Source organism: Phaseolus vulgaris, chromosome 2, assembly GCF_000499845.2.
Source record: "Phaseolus vulgaris cultivar G19833 chromosome 2, P. vulgaris v2.0, whole genome shotgun sequence".
NCBI classification, from domain to species: Eukaryota; Viridiplantae; Streptophyta; class Magnoliopsida; order Fabales; family Fabaceae; genus Phaseolus; species Phaseolus vulgaris.
This window is the reverse complement of record NC_023758.2, coordinates 46,681,169-46,704,211: the sequence shown is the minus strand read 5'-3', so window position 1 is coordinate 46,704,211 and position 23,043 is coordinate 46,681,169. Positions and strand designations below refer to the sequence as shown.

The 23,043-nt window shown below is 32.9% G+C and overlaps 4 protein-coding genes across 5 annotated transcripts; 1 reads left to right on the top strand and 3 right to left on the bottom strand.

Moving 5' to 3' along the window:
* Positions 1-1,427: 1,427 nt before the first annotated feature.
* On the bottom strand, positions 1,428-3,633 carry LOC137812733 (GDSL esterase/lipase At4g10955). 2 transcript variants are annotated; one of them, XM_068614907.1, is made up of 3 exons: positions 3,376-3,633; positions 3,161-3,290; positions 1,428-2,534 (listed from the first exon to the last, which is right to left on the bottom strand). In XM_068614907.1, the coding sequence occupies exons 2-3, from the start codon at positions 3,220-3,222 to the stop codon at positions 1,565-1,567; spliced, it is 1,032 nt and encodes a 343-aa protein (XP_068471008.1). In that variant the 5' UTR covers positions 3,223-3,290; positions 3,376-3,633; the 3' UTR covers positions 1,428-1,564. The 2 variants fall into 2 exon arrangements, with proteins under 2 accessions (XP_068471008.1, XP_068471009.1); XM_068614908.1 differs by having other exon boundaries at positions 1,428-2,551; positions 3,376-3,567.
* Positions 3,634-5,014: 1,381 nt separating this feature from the next.
* On the bottom strand, positions 5,015-11,903 carry LOC137812732 (dynamin-related protein 5A). The gene is made up of 16 exons (XM_068614906.1): positions 11,512-11,903; positions 11,363-11,426; positions 11,173-11,280; positions 10,895-10,996; positions 10,743-10,793; positions 10,575-10,636; positions 10,183-10,273; positions 8,784-8,848; positions 8,095-8,289; positions 7,889-8,008; positions 7,579-7,649; positions 7,238-7,463; positions 6,917-6,967; positions 5,801-6,029; positions 5,550-5,689; positions 5,015-5,336 (listed from the first exon to the last, which is right to left on the bottom strand). The coding sequence occupies exons 1-16, from the start codon at positions 11,638-11,640 to the stop codon at positions 5,208-5,210; spliced, it is 1,833 nt and encodes a 610-aa protein (XP_068471007.1). The 5' UTR covers positions 11,641-11,903; the 3' UTR covers positions 5,015-5,207.
* A 3,827-nt stretch (positions 11,904-15,730) lies between these two features.
* Positions 15,731-16,126, top strand: LOC137809543 (uncharacterized). Its single transcript, XM_068610650.1, has one exon. It carries the CDS (start codon positions 15,731-15,733, stop codon positions 16,124-16,126), a length of 396 nt encoding a protein of 131 aa, XP_068466751.1.
* Positions 16,127-18,316: 2,190 nt separating this feature from the next.
* On the bottom strand, positions 18,317-23,043 carry LOC137812730 (UDP-glucose 4-epimerase GEPI48-like). The gene is made up of 9 exons (XM_068614905.1): positions 22,488-23,043; positions 21,849-21,898; positions 21,563-21,698; positions 20,970-21,071; positions 20,564-20,791; positions 20,015-20,093; positions 19,622-19,704; positions 18,882-18,973; positions 18,317-18,604 (listed from the first exon to the last, which is right to left on the bottom strand). The coding sequence occupies exons 1-9, from the start codon at positions 22,665-22,667 to the stop codon at positions 18,508-18,510; spliced, it is 1,047 nt and encodes a 348-aa protein (XP_068471006.1). The 5' UTR covers positions 22,668-23,043; the 3' UTR covers positions 18,317-18,507.

Below are 23,043 nucleotides of genomic sequence, written 5' to 3'. Positions count from 1 at the left end.
TAAGTAGATTTTAAAGTCTGTCATTTGCTTTAATGTTAGTTTAATGAAAATAATTAATCCTTTATCTTTAATTTTCATCTCTTCAAAATTTTACTTTTACTGCAAAGAGATTTCTATGAAGACAGAAAATAAGGATTATTATTGATTATGAAGATCAAGAAATAACATTTATCATAAATTACTCACATTATTACATTATAAAAGAAGAGGATGATAAATGTTTCAGCAGAGACTGGATTGACTGAGTTTTCTGAATGTGAATAATGTATTTTATAAGTCTTAGTTACTTATTATGATGTCCTTCCAATCTTAACTAATATTACTTAATATTTAAAGTTGTTCTTTTTTTTCAACTACCATATTTTCATAATTTTTATTTAAGATTCTTGATAGTTTTATTGAATCTCTCTATTATTCGTTAAAAAAAGACGACAATCAAACCAATAAGATAAATTTTATTTCTTCTTAGTAGGAGATTAGACTAATTAACAATATACACAATTTTTGAACCTTGAGTCAGACTAGGTGACAAAACTTTAAAAAATAGACATGGTTTAATTTTTTAATGTTCGATCTATCCATGACGTACATAAAAAATCTTATATAAAATAAAATGTTCATTACATTTCTTAGTTGCTTCAACTTTCTCACACAAACAAATAACAAATGTCTAATATTTGCTTTGATGACATGTGTTCTATCTTTATTAGTGTCCTAGTGCGAATGTCATGCTTGTTTATAGAGTAGATATTAAACTAGTTTTTCCTTACATTAGCCTGACTATTAAAGTTTTGGCAACTGCACACACTTCCTTACTACTACTGAATTTTGCGTAAAAATTAACTATACTCAAGAAAAAATGTAATGGAACGTGTACTCACCATGCAATATCAATGTATAAGTTATAACTTTTTGTAGTAGAAATGAGTGAAACATTGGTTAGCCTCGACACATGATCCTGTCTGAGATTAGGGGCTATGTATTTCCAGAGCCCCGTTGACATGAAATAAAAAGTAAGATAAAGAAGTAGATGAGGTATTCATTAAGACATGCCCTAGTGTGATACTTAGCCCTTTTTTGGTAAGGCTGGGATATTTTGTATACTTATGAGGTTATAGCATGCTGTTAAGTGATAAGAGAAGCAGTGGTTTCTGACATGATCATAACGTGAGGAACAAAAACAGGAAAAATAATTGAATGTGAAAAAAGTTCAAATGGGTTACAAATGCAAGTTCCTAAGCATTATGACAATAAGTTTTCAGCCAAAACCTCTCTATTATATAACATTATAAGCATTAAAGAACAAAGAACAAGCCAGTTCAAAGCCAACAGTTGTTTCGTTTTTCAACAGTAATAACACATAATTTTTGTTCTAGTAAACGAAAGTTACTTAAGGCAGAGAAGGTTTCCTCCATGCAAAATGGTCATTTTATAGACAGGGCAATTCAATCATTATCATTTACCTTGCTCATTAGTCACTCCTAATGGATTTTTTTTCAGTCTGTACAAGAAAATCAGAACCAACAGCTCCCAATGCATCACAATAAATAGATATCTACAGGAACTACTTATAATTGTAGAGCTTGTTTTCTACCTGCAAGTCAGCTTTCCACCACTGGTGAATACCATGAGCTTCTTTGAAATCGCGCGAAGGGGTAATGTTTACTGTCAGAGAAGCTGAAGGAATGAGGTGGAGGGCTTCAGATTCCTTCCCAAATGCACCCATCAATAGGCCACCCAGTGAATTTTGAGTTGCTAACCTTTCAATCATTCCTGCTCCAATCTCATCCATTTTTCTTCTATGTTCAAAATACCCAATGTATTCTGAGCAGATATGATCAGATGGATTCACAAACAAACCAGGAACCCAGGCAGCCAAAGCAACAAATGGATCAACAGATAAATCCTTCGGCTTCTTGGCTTGCATAGCAATGGTGAGTCCAGCAGTTATCACACTGCCAGCAAATCGAATCCCATGTTTCACCCTCTCATCCTTAATTCTCTCAATTGGAGCAGATACAAATGGGGGGTTGAAAAGAAAAGATTCAATAAACATGCCATTCTTGGCCATTGTTTTCCCAGTGAGCATTGCCATTGCTGATCCCAGGGAGTGTCCAGCCAACCAAACATTTGAATCACCTACAGTTGCTACCATGTTTCGAACAGCCTGAATAGCTATTTCAGAGCGAGAAGTTCGATGAAGCCCTTGTTTGATCAAGTGGATATCCAACTCAATATCACGTGAAACTGAGTGTGATTTGGTCAGAGTTCCTCTGAAGGCAATCACATAACGTGGACTTGTATATATAGTATCGTTACACTGAGATGATGAAGGCCTGAACTCATATATTGCTCCGAAGATAGACGAATCAACATCGTCTACAAGCGGACGGAGCAGCTGAAACTGAAAGAATGTCCACCAAGGAGGTGCAAGGGCATTTGAACCTTCACGTTTTTCTTGCCGATCCCTTTCTAGAATGTAAACACCTTGTACCAAACTAGCAGCAACTGCCATTCGATGATACGCGGTATCCCTGAATCAGATGGTACACTACTTTGTATTAGCCAAATACTTCAAATAGAGCACCAAAAGACACAAATCCTACTATACAATACAACTACTGCATTCAAAAGAATTTCCAATATTCAAGCTCCATGGAAAAGGAATATCCTATGTGTATCAGGCTTTTAACTAACAGAGTTTCTGGTAAAATTATTAAGAAATGGACTTGCAATTATAAGAGAGGGTTTACAACCACATAAAGAATGAAAAGTCGATATAGAATCTCCAATAATAACCACCCATAAAAATACATAGAATCTTTCCGAAAATGGTATAAATTCATATGGTATTAGTTTCAGCATGCTATGTAGTGGGGTCATACTCATATTATAAACTGATCTATTATATCGTATGTCAAAAATTAAGGGGATAATTTGCAATTACACGTGTATATTATTAAGAAAAAAAAATTAAAACTTTGTGTATTGCCCCACCAAGTAGATACCTCTCTGCAATTGAGTACAATCACGCAAATGATAATCATATCAGCCATTCTAAATCAGACATGGTGGATAAGAGATAAACAATGTAAACTAAATGTAGAGAAATACCCCCAAAAAATATTTAAAGCGGAGTAATTGGTTTCATAGATCTTACCAAGAGACATGAGTTAGATGCAAAGGTCCTGAGAGGTCAAAACTTTCCCTCTCAGATTCCATGGCTTCCTTCTAATTGCAACTTAAGAAATTGTCAGAAACTGTGAGCAACTCAAAATCAATTAATTGCCCTGCATGATGATATTCAATCAAATGAAATCCATGTTTGACAATATGATTTACAGTGTCGGAGAAGAAAAAACAATTAGATTTTACAAGAATATTGCGGCGCATTCCACAGTGGAGATTCTTGAATAGAATTAAATGAAGATTTGAAATTCGCATGGCATTTGTACGAGAAGAAAAAGGAGCATATTCGCATCTAAGCCAAGAGAATTGAGAACGGAAAAGAGATTGTTGTTTGTTGCTGACGTTATTCTCGAATCTGAGGAACTCCGCTTCAATCGCAATCGGAACGCAACCAACGCTCTTTTTTAAAGTACAGTTTTGTCCACCACCTCCTAATTACATTTTAAGAAAATTTTAAAACAATACCAGTATATTTAAAATATGAGCATAAAATATAAATAAATGTATTCAATATTAAATTAAACAGGCTATTTTTACTAGGGGACGCACATTTTCTTTTGAAAATATTATAATTATTAAAATAAAAATATATTTTCTGATTTTATTGTAGATATTTTTTTTATTATGTTGGTGAATTTAAAAAAGAATTACTTAAAGAATAAAATCATAAGGAGATTTTCCTGAAGAGTAATTATAAAAATAAATATTTTTTATGATTTTATTGTAAGTATTGTTAAAGTGCAGAATCCTTTATTAATATTAGAAAAAAAAATATGTATGTATATTCACGTTTTTATTACATTAAATGTGAATAATTAATTAAAAAATAATATAATAATAATTTAAAATATATATACAAATATAATTTTATGAAAATAATATTAAAAACATTTATGAGAGGATAAAATTATCCCATTAAAAATGACACCAAAAGAAGTTAAGAATAATATGCTGATAAAAAAAAGTTAAGAATAATATATTATTTTTCTGTAATAGTATAAATAATGGTATGAATAATTATTAAAATAAAAGATATTATCAATTATAAATAATTTTATGAAATCAAATAACCAAACTTTCAGATAAATTAACAAAATCCTTGAGAGAGAACCTAGAATCAAATATGTGTTGAGAAGGAGTGTTAGAATAAATTATCTTAAGTAATTTATTGTAAAATTGCCATGTGTTTTATTCTGTAACTAATTCCTAGATATATTATTTCATATTTTCTTCATTTTCCTCTCATTATATGATGTATTCAAGTTATTATAAATGACAACCCGAAAGAGAAAAATTCACTCTCTCAAAATCATTCTCTTTACTTTCTTTTTTTCTTCCTAAAGTGTTATGATATGATATTATATTTAATGCATATCAATTAACAAATAACATAAATATAACTTACATGAAAGTATTACACTATTCAACAACTTTATATAAAATTTAATTTTAACCAATTACCCACATAACTGTAAATATATATTGGCTTTATTATAAATATATAAAGTTTATAAAAAACAATAAGAAATAATGATTTATATTTGAATATATTAATAAGAAAAATATAAAGCTAATTTGAATTATATAAATGAAATATTAAGTAATTTTAAGCCAATATAATTTCTTTATATATAATTCATATAATAAATTTGACATGAATAGCGGCTTATCATTAAAAACAAGTAATTAAATTCAATAGTGTAAGCAAAGTTGTAATTTGGAGATGGAAAGACTCACAGTTGCTGTAAAAGGAAAGGACAAAGTATAGATAATAGAAGGGAAAAAGTGGGTGTCAAGTGTCAAAGTATCAGCACTCCAACAAAAATGAAAGATCTATAATCACTCCATTATATAACACAAAAAAATCAATTTTCTCCCTTTTCATAATCGTCTCATCTATTTAAGATGACAATATAAATGGATAATAAGATGAGAATAAAAAATGAGTATGAATATTGAACTGGAAATAGCAATACTACTAACTCTAGCATTGTTACAAACGTGATGGATATACATATCTACTTGGACCAAGCAACTGCGTCTATTTCAGCTTGTGCACTCCGGTACAACTCTAGTCTCTTTGCAAGAGCACTACGTCGTTCCATAATTGCAGGATCCTCATTCAGCAAGGAGGACAAACGCTTGGTCTGCCAAAAGGATTTATGCAGTCCAATATTAAAACCAAATGAAATACAAGCTAATATAAATAAATTTATCTTTCTTGAATGATTAAAATTAAAAGATAAATGCACATGATTTTTTAAACAAGAATAAATTTAGATCATTAAATATTATTTGCAAGATCAAGATTAAAAAAGAAATGTAACTCAAAACTTTGGAAGAAAACCGTTAATTCTTACCTCCATTTTGCCTAGGTCTGTGAAAAAGTGATCAAGTAAACTACGTTTTGCCTCCCGCACTTGACAGTAGACAATGGACTTGGGAATCGAATTCCGCAGTGTAGCACAGACCATATTGACATACGATAAAATTGTTGTTCCTGTTTATAAGTGAGTGAGTCGTCCATTTGAAACATAATGATGAACACACACATCAAACTAGAAGAAAAAGTTGTAATATAACAAGTGGACCTGCAAAGAGTAAGACTTACCAATTCGCCTTAAATATGAATCATTATATCTATCAAAAATTGAATGTGTGGGATTGCCACCCTTGTCAACATCTTGAGGAAGCTTCCGAAAAAAATCAACAGTCAGGTAGCCACATTCCATATCAACTAGCTGCAGTGTTGCTCTTTTGCTTTCGTCCCTCATTCTTTCTAGTGAATCAACAGCTGCAGCCCCAACCTCAACCCGGAGGCCTGGATACTGCTTCAAATCCTGTAAATCAGCCAGGTTATGTATTAGCTGGGGAAATTGTGAACCCGAATAACTTGGATTAGTGGAAAGAAAAGATTAAAAGTATATGTAAAGTAGAAGCGGGTAAAATTCCAGATAAATTATTATAAAAAGGCATGAAAAGGACAAGTGTCATCAGTCCCCACATTGAAGTCTGTCTCCATTACTTTGGAAATTCCAACATAAAAGCATCAGCATTCACAAAACCTATACAAATTTCATCGAATAAGGAAAGGCAGTTTTATTGATATGTCAAAAATATCAGAAATAACTGTGGCCAAGTCTTTTGAAGCCCTCTTCACTATGTATTTAGATGGAAAACCAGGCGGTGGGGAGGAATAGTAGACAATAGTATGCCAAGACAATGTGTACACAAATATTGATGACTGTTGTTGTGCAACTATTAAGAAAAAAGATGTCAAAAAAATCAATTAAGGTGGTTTGAACTAGTGCATCTACTAAAGGCACGGGTGAGAAGAGTAGACTACATGGTTTCTAAACCAGGAAACAGGGTGGTAGATTGAGTATGAGAGAGAAATTATTAAAAGTATTACCAAGTGAATAATATCTTACAAATTTGTTTTTTAGATGAACCCGAAAGCATAGTCTGATACATAAAGCTAACTTTAGCTACTGGGATAAAGCTATTGTTATTGTTGAAAATGATATTAAAACATGAACTTTGTCACCGGAATACTCGAGAAAACATCAGAGCACTGACAAGTACGAGAACTTGTCACTCACAGATACAGCAGAAAAATTAAATAAGTACCGCTAGGAAGATGCTAAAGTTCACAATAGCTTTGTGAACATCAAATATAGTTAAAAGAAATACACCACATGTTAAATATGTACAGCCAGAAACATACCACGGTCTCACTGATAGATTTGTGAATCAGGTCCTTTAACAGGGAATGAACCTGGAAGCATTTAAAATGACACTAGTGAGCATGAAGTGGACCGTGTAAATAAATCAATCAAGAAAAAAAAAAAACACAATACAACAAAATATTAATTTTGAAAAAAAATTCATCAATTTACAAACTTTTGAGAAGAGGCTAATTTGTCAGCTCAGACCAATAAGAAAAAGGAGGCCCTTCAATCAATAAAACATTTTTCTGGCCAAATAACTTCCATTCAGGAGTGATTATCAGCAATGAAAATTAGATGACTCAAATATGAAATCATACAGCATCAACAGCTGCCTCCGCAGGGCCCCTAATAGTTATTAGAGAAGATTCAATGAGACGGCGGTATCCTTGTTCTGGAGCTATTAGATGAGGCTGGTACCCATCAGCTTCTGTAATAAGCTTCCTTATATTTTCCATTGAAAGCTGCTTATCAAACTGCAACCTTTTTAAAGCAGCAGGGAGCTGATTGTCAAAGACATTATAAATTTTATCACCTCCAGGCCGCCTGTAGGAGATCGGAGAAATTATTCAAGTTAGTTTGAAACCAAAAACGAATGCAGCATGGAGATAATTTTGAAGCAAAAAAATTGCACACTAGGTTACAAAAATGAAGCACATACACGCCATCAAGATGATCTTTAAATATTTGATCAAATGAGCGGCATATTTCCATGATTGAGTACAACTTGCCCTGCATGTGATGGGTAATGAGTCATTAAAAACTTTCAAACACCAAGCTAGAATGCCTGAAAGTGTCATGCTATCTTCTCATCACCACAGCTACCATGAATGAATAAATGAAAATTGTCCAACATATTGTGGGAATAGATATTTACAGACTTATGCACAATGATAGAAGTTTAGAACGACAAGGCCTTTTGACCAATGAACACATGAAATAACAACGGATTTTAAAAAGAGATAACTTACCCCAGCATCAGCGGCAACAGGCTTCCCTAAACGAGTTTGTTCAGCTTCAAGTTCAGCTATTGTTTTGTTAATAAGAGATTGAATGCCAGGAATTTTGGACTTGATTACTGTTTCCAAGTGCTGAGATATAAAACAAGAATTTTGTAAGTACAAAAACAATACATTTAATTTAAGTCAAACGATGCTACAAATTCTTATCTTTATACCTTTGAGAGCATCTTTGCCAGATGCTCAGAACCCATTCTGTGTGCAAGGTGTTTATATTCAGGGGTACTATTGAAGTACTCACGTTCTCTACGCCTAGCAGCAATCATGTCAACATTCTTGTTTATGTCTTGTTGAGATCTATTCACAACACCAATCCAGGGAAACTTTAACCTATATGCTCTTCCTTCCAACATCTGAGAATATATGCCATACACATCAGTACTTATGAGGTAAGTAATGAGACATGCTCAATTCCTAGTAGAAAGAATAATTTAACTTGTAAAATCATGAGCCTAGTAGACACTGCATCAACCTCCTAATCAATATGAAACAGACTAGAGTCCATTGAAATCAAATAATTCTGTTAAAATAATATACATGAATTCAGTTTCAATTGAAACCAAACTCATTTTTGTCAACTAAGGAAAGCTCACAGTCAATTCTTGTGATTGATGGATAATTGACAGTCTTGATGTTCCAGTAAAAGAAGGTCAATCTTGAGAAAGAAGGAAACTAGTAGTGCAGCATTTAGGAGGGAGGTATCAAAATCTAAATATTTCATAGATAATAACAGTATAAAAAAAATGTCTTGATACACCTTTTCCATAGTTATGAGAATCCTTAATCTTGCAATGAATTATCACCGTGTCATTATATTGGTATTGGATATTATAGTTGTTTGACTTACATCAACAGCATCAGTACCCTTGTCCATAAGATCAATCTTTGTCAAAACTCCAATGGTCCTATCCCCTAAAAATTTGAAATGAATAAACCAAGAATTAGAACAACAACTTACTTTCTTTAAGCTGATCACTTCAATAAAACGTTTATAATCAACAATTTAAACAATTAGAATCACAATGAGAATTTGGCCCCGCTAAAGTAAAGGGGGTTCACTTCAAAGGATAATGTGTTGTCATAACTATTGTTTTCTTGATAAATATATGCATATATCAAACTGTTAATCAAACTCTAATTTTATAATTATCATTTAATTTCTTAATTGAGTTTGCGATAAATATACACTGCTAGTGCTATGAGATTTTTCCTATTATGAAATTTGATTTTGGAATAAAGTTTGAATAGTGGTGTGTTGTTATCGTTGCAAATTTTATCTTAGCTAACTTAAATTTCAAAATAAATCTAATGGCAGGTTATAGGTTTTATGAATTTCAAATTGGCTATAGAAGATTGTTGGTACAAAGATAAACCTCTTTTTCACCATAATTCTCTTATCTCCATTGATAGATTAACCAAAAGTCAAGCTAGGAAATGGTAAAATTGTACAAGCTAAAGGAAAGGGGTAAATTCTATATCAAACAGGGAAAAGTGTGATAATTGTCACAAATGTTCTCTACATGCCAGAAACATTTAATATTGCACAAATGCTAAGAAATGGATTTAAAGTTTTTTTTTTTTGTTTTATCATTGGTGAATGCAGAGCTATGACTGACAATATTGAATGATTCGAAATAGTTTTTAGTTGAAGTTGGATTTAGCTGAAGATCAGGAATTTAGACAAAATTGATGAGATTTATTGGGCAACTTGTTAACATAATGTCTTAAGCACTTAGGATATGAAGTTTGAAGTTCATGTAGCTCAAACTTGGCCTTTCTACGTCAAATCACAAAGTTGAGCGTTAAAATTATGATATTTTGCCTTATCTAAAATTAGATTTTAGAATAAGGTATACACAGTATTTTGTTATTGTTGCAGATTTAGTCCTTAATGTTTTATTTTAGTTAGTTAATTTAAATTTAAAATAAATCTAATCAAAAGTTAAATATTTTAAGAATTTTAAATTGATTGTTAGTCTATAAACAGATATCTTCATTTATAAATTTCAATGGCCACTTTTCTTCAATTTTAGTCTCTCTATTTTCTCTACAAATTCCAATATTTTATATTTTATTTTTAAAATATATTCTAACATATGCATATATAAATATATATATATAGCTTTATAATTGAACAAATTATAGCATTGGTTATGAATACACAATAACAAATGAAAAACTTCAACAAGAACATGCAACATGAAGAGTATTCAAAGATGAATGAAAATGAATTATTTTGAAATTACCGGTAGGATCCACTTCACGGGAAATTTTAATTGCATCAGATGTTGCGAGATCTTGATTGGCAGGAGAAATAGCCAAAATTATACAGTTTGGCTGCAAATTAACGTCAAATTCAGCACAATAAATTTACCACATGGAAATATTTTTTCAAAAATGTCTACTATGAACGTAGTGATCAGAAAAAAAATAAAACACTAGCATGATTTTTGCACAATCAGCTAATTTTCCAAGTTAGGTTTTTCAGATATATAAATTATGATTGCAAAAATCATAAATAAATTATGATAGCAAAAATAATATATAAATTATGATTGCAAAAATAATATATAAATTATGATTGCTTACGATGTTCCTTACTTAAAGGAGATATTTGTAGTTACAAACTAAACCATACCTTCTCAATGTAGGAGCGAACCATATCCTCGATGTCTTTCACAATACTATCCGGTTGCCCCTCTATATTTTTTTGAAAAAGACCAGTTAGTATGTTAGCATCATAAAATTTAACAACTCTCTCCACCTGTAATCATCGATAGTAAATGTGTGTCAATAAGTTGCTTACCGACAGCTACTTTAGTAAGTCCGGGAAGATCAATGAGGGTCAAGTTAACAACTGCAAAAGTCCAAGAAGTCGCTCAAAGTCAAAGAAACAGATTATGAGATTGATCTACTAGGCATTGGCATTGTTACAGAAAAACAAAATTCAAAACCCACCATTAGGAGAGTATATACTAAGATGAATCGGAACAGTAGAAATTTGTTTGCTTCGTCCAGTCTCTCTATCAGTTTCATCTTGAATCTCCTTCCTCACAGCAACTACACAAATTAAAGATCATCATTACTAATAGCAGTCCTACATAAACTGAAATCGGTCGACAACATTGAATAACCTTGGAAAGGACATATACGTACAAACCATTTATTTATTTATTAACGAGCAATAGTAAAGAATAAAGAGGTTGTAAATTGTAACTTTGAGAATAGAAAAGTACCAAAATCGGTGAACCTCTTCCTCGGGAGGTGTAGGAACTCAGCGTACTCTCTGCTTCCCTCGTCAATCTTGTGAAGCTGCAAAACCAGAGGTCGCCGCGTAACAATCCCTGCAAGACGATTCGCACGCGTGAGTTTCAAATCAGAAGCATCGATTTAAGGAATACATAGAGAGAAACGAACGAGGATGACCTGATCCACGAGGTAAGAAATCTTTGCCGACAACGCTCTCCAAGACGGAGGACTTTCCTGAGCTCTGAAAGGGAAAGAAACACGATTCGTCATGATTCGTTGCGAAATGAAAAGAGAAGCGAATAAGAGAAAGGGATCGGAGGTGTGACCTGGCCTCCGACAACGGCGATGGCGGGAAGAGAGTCCCACAGTGTGGGGAGTGCAGTGTTTTCGCCGTGGTCACCTAAGGCGGTGCAAGCTCTCTGGATTTTGTTAACCAAAGAGATGAGATTCTCCATTTCGATTTCGTGAGATCTGTTCGCTGGATCGGATTCAGATCGCCGGTGACGGTTACGGAGAGAAGAGAGAGCGCGAGGTTCGCGTTTGGTGCTGTGTCGATTGTGGTGGAAGGGTTCGAAAGGGCAAACGCGGAGTCTTTTTGTAAGGAGTGTGAATTGGTTTGAAAAGGGACGTGATGCCAACGGGATACTATCTTTTACGGCCCTGTAAGAATGTACTAGAAACGCATTTTACTGCTTAGTCGGTCACTGTTTTTACCGCTAGATTCTTGTTATGCTGTGTTCTCTCTGTAATACTATTTTACTTTCTTGTTAACAAAATTAATCCACATTTATTAACGTTTAGACGGATAACAAATGTTTCTACTATCTTCATATATGTAATTACACCTGTTAAATCTTAGTGAATTTGACTATTTTTCTTGTGTGGCATTGTTTTTTCTTTTGTTTAAAATAAAACCCAATTATTTTTTAAATAAAACAATACAATACTAGAGTTTGGTGTGTGAGCATTTTTTTTTGTCTAGTTTTGATTCATATATTTTAAAAATGGACATAATTTTTTATTTGTTTATTACAGGAGAGAGTGGAGAAAGATAAGAACTATTATGAAAATAAAATTTTATCCATAGAATTAGATTCATTTTCTATAGTTTAGTGAGTGAACCATTTTTGTCACCATAGTTTTAATGGTTGAATCTTAATTCATATATTTGAAAAAATAGACGATTTTAATTGTTTAACTTTAATTTATATATTTTTTCAAATGAATTTTAACCTTGTAGTTTTAATCGCTCCGTTTTATTTACTCATGAGAAATCTCTTGTTTTGACAAAATAACAATTGTTAGAGTTAAAATAAACAGTAAAATACAAATCAATATCTAAAAAAACAGTAATACAGGAATAATAAAATTCCGTCTTATTCAAAAAGGGTAAAAAAGACAAATTTGATAGATGTTTTGAAGATAATAAATAAATAAAATATAAAAAGTAATATTTAATATTTCGTTTCAAAGAAGCGTTATTTTAATGTATAAACAAACAAATAAAAGCACTTCTTCTTCTTTTTATCAAATATTAATACAATATAATATCCCCAAAGTATGAACATACTTTAAAATTAGTAATATGATAAAACAAGCCACTTCTTTTGATTCTTTTTTATAACCTGCTAGGGAAAAAGAAAGGCCCTGATTTTTCTATCCGATTTTTTTTCATGCTATTTATTTTATTGAGTTAAAATTTATGTATTTTATATATTAACGTTTACTTTAATTTTGAATTTAATATATGTTTACTTATAGGTTATTTTGTTTTGATTTAAAATATTATTTAAAATATTTAAATCTAAAATAAATAAATAAAATTGAATTAAGAACCAATAAGATACGAGAGAATAGAAAAGAGAAAAGAAAATAAATAAAATAATTTCACATAAATTAAAAGATATACTAGAAAGTAAAATGTGGATATATATATATATATACACATATATATAGTTAAACCTGACTATATTTTTTATTACTTTTTTTTTTCACTTAACCAAGTTAACATGTAACTTCTTTCAAAATGAAAATTCCCAAATAGCTTTTTAAGAATTAATTAATTGATGAAATGGAAAAAGCTTACCTGACCAGGGTCTTCAAGGAGTCAAATTCTTCTCACACTCAATCTTATAAACCTGCACCTACATAGTTTAAAATTTTCAAAAATACACTTCATTTTAAATATGAAAATCTGGAAAAATATTATTATGTTTCAGAAATAAAAATAAAAATCTCATTCTGTATTAAAAAAAAATCCGAAACATATTAAAAAAAGATTCAAAATGTATTTTTTATGTACCCATTTTGTATAAGGGCATTTTCGTCATTTGATACTAAAATTGGGAGCAGGTTCAGGAAGTAATTGCGCTTCAAGGAATATATAATTTTTCTATCCACAACGCCATCTTCCAGCTGTACCTACAATTTTTGAGTTAGTTCCTAATTTAACTATAACAATTTTATAAATAAATGAAAAAATATCTAAATTTAGCACTTAAATAAAGGTTAATATGTTGCTTAGTAATTTGACGGCTACCATGCAATTTTGTTGTGTAAGGTAAGTTCTAGAAAAGCTAAGGAAAATTCAAACAGTGATATACATCACCTTTCCTTCATTGATAAGTTCTTGAAAAGCTTCTAACTACTCAAAGAACGCTACATTGGGTCTCCATTTTGAAGGATCGTGAGAAAGATTAAAAATCAACAGCGCAAAAGATTTAGCTTTCAGATTCAAGATACTAATAGGAGAATAGTTGAAACTTGTTTGTTTGTATATGTAAAAATACAACACAGTTTTGGACTTGATAGATGAAATCAAATTTCCTAGAAGACCAAATGAATCTTGTTTTGATGACAGTGTGGTGCTGACAAATGTTATTTTCTTTAAGGGATTTCAAGAGTGGTGTGATGTAATTTTGGTGCTTGAATTACATCATTTTAATTGTATTTAATGGTTGATTTGTTGTTTGGCTATTGTGTATGTGATTCACATGTGAACTAGTAAAAACTCATAAAAAAGATAGTGCAATGTGATTATTATAAGGTTTACAATTCAGATTCGATTTATGATCAATTTGAACCAATATAATTAGAACATGACCACTGTTAACATTAGATACTAACTATGGTTTGGAAACATAATGAAATTGAATTGGTCCCAGCTTAGTCTAATTTCAATCCAAAGCGCGTTGCATAATTTCTCCACGACTCATTCTTCCTATCACTTTCTAAGATACCGTGATATGGAATTCAGCAGAGACTCAATAAGAATGCTAAGGAAAAACTTTTAATTTTCATCACGCGTTTGCTTAAAATAGTTTGACCCTTGGGTTTTGATAATCCAGTAAGTTACTCATTACTAACTTACCTTCTTATTGTTGCATGCTGCATACCCCTTACAAGATGCCTCAATGAAACAATGAGTTCTTATATTCATACTTATCTAACATAAATACGTATAATTTCTAAAATATATAATAAAATAACACAGATCTATATATTATATAATTATAAATTATATAAATTAACAATAAAGATTTATGTAAATAAATATTGTTTAAATTCTTTTTTTATCATAAAAATATTTTTCATGAGTGGTTCAAAAAAATTTTATTTATTTTTGTAATCATAATAAAAATTTATACAATAAGTTTGAGTTTTAAAATATTAATATATTTTTTTTAAAATTGTGTTAGAATCGTGTTAAAATTGTCAGAAATTCAACAAATATTTTTTAAATTGGACACTTTAACGATATGTGTCATATGAATGTTGCACGAGTGTTGATGTCAGATACGTGAGAAACCATTTAAGAGGTTTGTCCTAGTATGATAGATACATACTTAAGAATTGTTTTACACCTATAATAATAAAGTCATTGTTATTTTAAACAATCCAATTTTTTTTTCCAATGTATACAACAGTTTTAAAATGTTTCTAAATCAGACTCCGCAATTGATCCCGTTTTTTTATATTTATTTTTTCATTCTAAATCAGGTGTCTTGGAAGATAACTCTTGAAGCTTCAAATTTGGCAATCTAAAAAAAAATGGTTGTCTCGTTTCCAATGGACAGAAAAAGTGCTGCTTTCTTGAAGGGGTCACGAGCTGTAGAAGTGGCCAAGGTGTGTGTATTCAGATCATGTCTAACATGCCAAAAAAGCCCTCGGTGGTGTATCTGTATATATAATTGACCCTTTCAAAAATGAGAATATAGTATCTTGAAGTTCAGTATGCAGAAGATGCACAAAAGAGAAACATCCCATTTGACAGTCAATCACCTGAAGCTTGACTAATACTATAGATACTAAATTTCTTTGGAAGACTCATTGGCTAAGAAAATTTCCATGGAAACTAACACCTTTTACTATTATTTTCTTTGTTTGCCCAATTGACACTTCAAACTTCTGCTAGACCAACCCTAGAAGATCATTGCTATAAAATCACTCTTCCGTGGTCCTTTTGCTCAGTACACTTCAAAGCTCCCATTCTCTAACTGCATCTGCCATTTCATAAAACTGATAACTCATTCTCTTTAACTAAGAATGATTCGCACCATATTTGCATGCTTCAGTGGGAAAGTGTCACATAAAAAAGCAAAAGTAGAGGCAGTGGAAGAGAGAAAGGATGTTTACAGAGATGAGTTGACAGAAAAAAAGAGGGCGAGGAGGGCAGTGAAGAAAAGGGTGAGGTTTGCAGAGGTAGAAGCTACGATCATGGGAGAAGAAAATGAAAAGGAGTTTGAGAAAAGAAGGTGTGAGAGTGGTGAGGAGGTGGGAGAAAAAGAAGGGATGAGAGTGAGGATTAGACTGACAAAGGAGGAAGCTGCAAGGTTGCTATCAAAATGCAACAAAGAAGGACCTCTTCAATTCAACGACGTTGCTCATCAACTTCTCTTCATCCCTGCTCACCGTCTTTCCATTCTTTCAGACACTCTCTAGTGCTCACAACCTTCTGCATATTTCTCATCACTTCATCGTTCCAATCCTTCTCTTTCTCCTGTAATTAATTCTTACAATTTTGCTTTTGTAAAATTCTTTTACATATATTAATACAATTATTTTTGCATGATTTTCATGTCTACAAAAACGAAACACACTAATGAACAACCTAGCTTAATTTAGAATAACGGGAATCAGTCACAACAAACAATCACACGAGAGACTGGCATATAACTTAGCCTAACATGGTATTATGTGTATATAAACCTGCTTCTGTGCCCTACTTAAATCAAGCTTCATCACTTCTTACAAAAAAAATACATGGTTTGATAAGAATATAGTATGGAAAATTGGATTTGGAAATAGAGTCAGGTTTTGGGAGGATAAATGATTGGGTGGTACCAATCTCATGCATAGGTATCCTCGGTTGTATTCTATCTGGTTTGGCCAAAATAAACCAGTAGGAGAAATAGCTCTTAGGAGTGATAGTGGTTGGGAGTGACAACTACTATCCTGGAGAAAGAGTAGATTCAGTTGGGAAGCTGCAGAGGAACTAGAACTGCTGGAGGAGATTAATAGGGTGAATCCAAACATGGATAACTAGGATAGGTGGACATGGCTAGGAGAATTAGGAGAGTACACAGTTAAGTCTGCATATGCTCACTTGTTGAACTCTAATACATCAGTTAGGCTTGCTGATTTTAGTACTTTCTGGTCGGTTAAAGCATTACCCAATGCCCAAACATTGGCGTGGATGGCTATTCTCGGAAAGGTGGCAAAGGGAACTAATTTAGTCAGAAGAGGGGTAGTTCAAAGTAGCAAGATCTGTCCTTTGTGCCTTCAACACGATGAAACAGTCCAACATCTATTTTTGGTCTGTGACATATTGTCTAGGGTCTGTAGTGCATGTAGTAAGTGGGTAGATATTCAATTTGTCCAACACCACAATCTAATGACACACTTCAAGCACTTTCACCTTTTCCAATTAAATCAAAAACAAAATCTCGGATGGAAAGTTCTATGGATTGAAATTGTATGGAGCATTTGGGAGCGTAGGAATAAGGTGGTATTCAAAAGAAGGGAGGGTAGATGTTGATGAGATTCTTTATATGGCTCAATTAAAATCGTGGATTTGGATGAAAAATAAAATACCAAGGTTAATTATTCTTTCACAGATTGGAATCTATGCCCAATTCATTGCTTGACAAGTATTAGGTAATATCACTTGGGAAGAGGCTGGTTAACTTGATGTATTAACCACTTTTGGATGTAGATAGATGATAATTAAGCAAGTGGTATATTTGTTGGTTGAAAGGTACCACAATGTGATAGGCAATAGTAGGCTATAAGGTATCTCTATAAGATTGCTCAGTGTCAAAGGGTTTTGTAGAAATGTGCAAGGCTAGATTGAATTATGAGTTCTAACATGTGGTACAAGACATCATTTCTCTGTTGTGTTAATCTGTCACATGAACACGTAACTTTGCATGGTTACACTAGTTGATTTGATTAATGAACGAATTAATTTTCGTCTTCATATGTGAACCTTTATTGTGTTTGACTTGGCCCTTGAGGGACATCTTTATTATGGTCCCAAAGATAAATCACCTTGAGCTATATGTGGTCTCAATGAGAAGGCTGGGAAAGATTTTTGTTGATTGTGCAGGAAACAAAAGGTGTTTTATGATACAACTGCTTAGCCAGGGTCTGTAAAGAGACACTATGGCTGCCACTGTAGGCATGAACTTGTTGCAGAATACTCTCTTACATTCTGCAGATACCTTCTCTAACAGTTTAATGTTTGAAAGATTTAAAAGGCAACTCTCCATGGCAAGAGGACGAGTATTAAGAAAAACCAAAAATTATTACCTCTCATTATTTAGGAGAATTTGCTTATAAATGACAGATGTTCTAAGTTGCTTTGCGTGTGTGAATTGCATTAAACATCAATTCGAAAGTTCTATTATTTTACTTCCTACGAGTTCCTCTTCAATGGCAGGAATAGAAGAAAATCAGAAAAAAAAGAGCATGAAAATCAAAACATATAATGCTAAGTAAGAGTTTATTATGAATGAGGTAAGGTATGATTTTACTCGTTAGTCATACTCTATAATGTGTGGTTTAGATTTATAAATAGGATGCAGTCATGTTCTTGAAGATCATGAGAATGCTCATTCAATAACTAACCTGTAAGCTGGAACCGAAAATAATCATTAAAGTAAACTAAACCACTACTTATTTACCACGTTATTGAAATTCATAATTAGAAAGGATTTTCTACCTTAGAATGGCTAAACAAAAACTTTAGGGACCTATTGGGTGACAGGGTTCAAAAAGACCCCAAAAGAAAACATATATACTTAATCTAACAATCATAAACATCAGTTGGAGGAATCTCCAGATCTACCATAGCCATAAGGGTTTTTGCTAGCCCAGTTCCATTGATCCCGACACATATCATCGATGCCATGTTTAGCCCTGCAATCACAATAAATTTGTGAGAAAAAATAAAAAGGGGGAGGAAATAACAATTCGTGAAACCTTGCCCAATATTTTTTACCAAAGGATGAAAACACTTGTATATTAGCTGCAGTTTGAAAGAACAAAAAGATTTTTGAATAGACGTGAAATTATTCGGTCATTTAATATCACGGCGGTGATATTCAGAACGTGTTAAGGCAAAAAAACTGATCCTTAAAAGTGAGAAAAAAAAAGGCGGCAATTGTTGTTCACTTTGAAGCAAATCAATACTTACTTCCAATTGAGTTCTCTTTCCGCTTTCTTCGTTGAAGCATAAACAATTTCAGCATCTCCAGGTCTACGGCCACCCATTGCAAGTGGAATTTTCTGAACAGTAATAAATGGTAAAATTAAATTAGCCATGTACTGAAGAGTAGCTTATTCCAGATATATTATAAAAGAGTTGGTTCAAGATGTTTTTGGTTTATCTACTTAAAGACGAGAAATTCAACAGATTTGTTGTATATAATGGGCAGATGTTTGATTTCTAAAACTTTTGTTGCTCATTGAGTCTGTAGTAGTCAATCACAGAGATCGTGGATAAGAAGCTGTGTTAGTTGTAGTTTCAGTTTAAAAGTTACTGGTCAGTTATAGAATTAGCCAGAATAAGCTCTCAATAAATAAGAGCCTCAAATGTATCTCTTGCTACTGAGTTTGATCTTATGCCCTTTAATCCATGAATTTGTAACAGTCAAAGAGAGATAAATATGTACTTGAGATTTAAAAGAATCAAAGGGATGACAGTCCAATAACTACACAGTTGAAGCTTGCTTCACATCTCTTCTATTTCATTGTATCTTAACAGAATGCAACTAATTAAGAGACACTAGGCATGTCAAATGAATGGTTACGCTGCCAAATTTGAAGTCCGGGGACAAAAGAAAGAAAAAAATTGCATTTATATAAAAATGACAAAAAGTTGTGCCAAGGTCTATATTACATACAAAAACATAAATAAAAGGATCACTCTGTTACCTTTCCAGAGGCCTGTTCAAAAGCCTTTACCATCTCCAAAACTGATGTTCCCTTTCCTGTTCCCAAGTTATAAACTTCACAACCTGCATAAACAATCAATAAAATTTGACAAGGTAACATCACGACAACAATAAAAGCCTCATCCTATTCGCTGAAGTGGCAACCTAGATCATATGACAGTATTTGGCTTGGTTAAAGACCAAGGTTTCAGCAATATTATTTAACAAAGTAACATAGCATAAAGAGAAAATCCAAAACAAGATGGGCCAATAGGAAAAGTTATCATTGCCTCATACAGATAAAAAATCATTTCACATTCACAATCTTTCAGAGTTTACCAAATCGAAAACACTAGTAAATTGTTAGAAGAAAATAATAAGTTGGGAATAATACCTATTTTAGCATCATCCAGTTTACGCAAAGCAGCAATGTGCCCTTCTGCTAAGTCAAGAACATGAATGTAATCACGAATCTGAGAAAAAAAGATACATTCTGTAAGATCCTTGAAGAAATCAAAGGCAGCTCTTCAGAAATGGGAATGTATGCTTGTTTGTAAGAAGTTGCCTAACTGAAACTATGGTAGATCAGAATGTCCAAAATCATCAAAGGGAAAAGGTGTATGGTTACAGGATATTAGTCAACTGTTAGTAGTATTAGCTAGATGGACTTTGTTAGTAAGTTAGGTTGTTATATATGTGTATTAGTTGTTAATTACATCTCTAATAAGCCCTTTGTATCTTTACCCATATCAATCCAATTAATGGGAATATTTCTATGGAAGTTTTATATTATTATTTGAGCTATATGATTTGTGGCCTCGTCAACTTAAGGTAACTTGTTTCTCTTCTCAATTTTTTTATAGGAGGGGGTGGGGGGTGAAGATTGCATGCAATCTTTCAAGGAAAAAGTTCACTAAACCAAGTAAAAAAAGTGAGAACATACTCCAGTGCCGTCACTGGTTTTATAATCGTTTCCAAAAATTGTCAGTGAAGTGAGTCTGCCAACTGCCACTTGTTGAACAAAGGGCATGAGATTGTTCGGAATTCCACGAGGATCCTCACCAATAGAACCACTAGGATGTGCACCAACTGGGTTGAAGTATCTCAACAGTATAATTTTCCAATCTGAATCTGAACAGTAGAGATCACGACAAATCTCTTCGATGATAAGCTGAAAAAACAAGCCTCTCATCAGATATCATTGTTAGTTTCCAAGACAAACCTTAGTACATTGCTATCAGTAATACTCAGAAACTATAAAATTAAAAAAAAAAACTTTTTTTTCTTTTTGTAAGCAGCCATCATTAGAGCATCTTCGTTTTCACTGTCCAACAATCTCCTAGTCATACCTTGGTCCGTCCATATGGGTTTGTCACTGACAAAGGGAATTCTTCAGTACATGGAACCTCCTTTGGCCAGCCATATACAGTTGCTGAAGATGAGAACACAAGCTGACATCATCCAAGAAATATAAAATCAGTCAAATAATCAGATTGCACCATCAATAAAATATATGCGCAATAAATTCCACAAGAAACTTCAAGATAGCAGGGGACGGTAAAAAGAAAAGGTTTAGACTTCCTCTTAAGATGTAGCTTCTAATTAATATTTGTTTAACAAACAACTGTAATTTAGTGTGGAAAAGGATTGGTGAACATCAATATGTAGTTAACCCCTAGATATGAAAACAGAGGGGTACAACAGGTGATATGATCTGATAGAAACAGAAAAAAATAGAGAAAAATGAGTGGTGTTGATGGAATGTATGGTATGTAAAGGAGCCACTTGTCATCAGTCTTTAATGGTGGGCACTTCCGCTGATTCTGGTCTCACAGATTGATGCAATGGAAGTGTGACGATATTCATCATTGTAGTTGCATTTCTCCTTGCAGTTGAAGCCAATCAAAACGGACCAAAAAGATCAAAACCAAATTGAACATACCTTTTTACATCCATGGGCAGCCATGACTTGAAATAAAATGATTGTCCCAATCAAGTTGTTATCAAAGTAGAGTAGTGGTTTCCGCACACTTTCACCCACTGCTTTCAGCCCAGCAAAATGTATGACAGCATCAAACCTGCAGGTGAAAAGAGTCATACATGACAAACAGCTATTATTTACAGATCAGTTATCAAGTAAAACTACAAGAGAACGTGAAGCACCGACAGAAAATGAACAATCATTTTTTTTCCTTTTCTCAGTTACAAAATTTCTGTCTAATCCTTACTTTGCGGTTGTAAAAACTTTCTCGAGCGCAGCTCTGTTCCGCAAGTCTAACTGCAGCAGGAAAAATATAACGAAGAGTCAATCAACACCACAATAAAGAATCAATAATTAAGAACGTCTAAATAAACAAAACAAGAATCTGCTCCAAAACAGACAATAATTTGGCTTAAAATTGAACTTTAGAGAGAGACAACACAATACACGACAGAATAAAATTCTTATTGTTAATCAAATTGTACATCATGGAAAGCAATAGAACAAATCATAATTAAAACACACATCACATAAAAACTAGTGTGTACTTGTCGCACTAATTGCGAGTTAGTTCCAAATTGTAATGAAACACACATAAACATAAATTCGAACTTGTCACCGTCTGCGTTTAGTATTTACTGAACTATGGAATAAAGCGCATCGCAACACTTTTGTTTTCACCCGTCAGTGGGGCCCACCACAATTTGCAAGCCCGGTGAAAAACTCAAAAATTACAGAAACTAAACACGGAGAACCAAAAATGCAAAAAAGAAATCGTTAAATCGAAATCAAGAACGAAAAAAAAAAACACAAAAGCATCATATTCTGAGGAGCATGCAACAATCTAGATTGAGTATTGTTTTTGAAATAGAAGAGAAAACGGTACCTCGACGAAGGAAAGGTTATTTGCGAATTTTCCAGCAAGTTCCTTGACTCTGATGATGGCGACTGCGCTGGAGTTGTCGAAGTTGTCGACGGCGAAGACATTGTAACCGGCGAGGAGAAGCTGGAGGACGGTGTGGCTACCGATGTATCCGGCACCACCGGTAACCAGAATCGTTGGCATAGTGAACGCGTTTGGCAGGAGAGAAAAAAACGGAAGAATACAAGAGAATGAGTAAACAGAAGAGCGAAAGAAAAGGGTGAATTATATATGTGGCAGTGGAAAAACTTCAGAGTTTGTTACGCGCCAGGGCGTTTTCGGAGAAGGCGAGAATTCTGTGACTAACACGTTCACAACTAAGTCATCTCATTTTTTTGAATCTAAACTCCTAAGTGCCCACTTTCCTTTAAATACCCAAAAAATTTACCTTATTTTTTTCAAATATTTATACCAGGTCATCCACATGGTGTTCCACTATGTGTTTGCTTCGGATTTTGTCTTTGCCGCTTCCCATTCCTTCCACGCCAGTCACTGCAATTTCGCATTTGCTACTCATTTC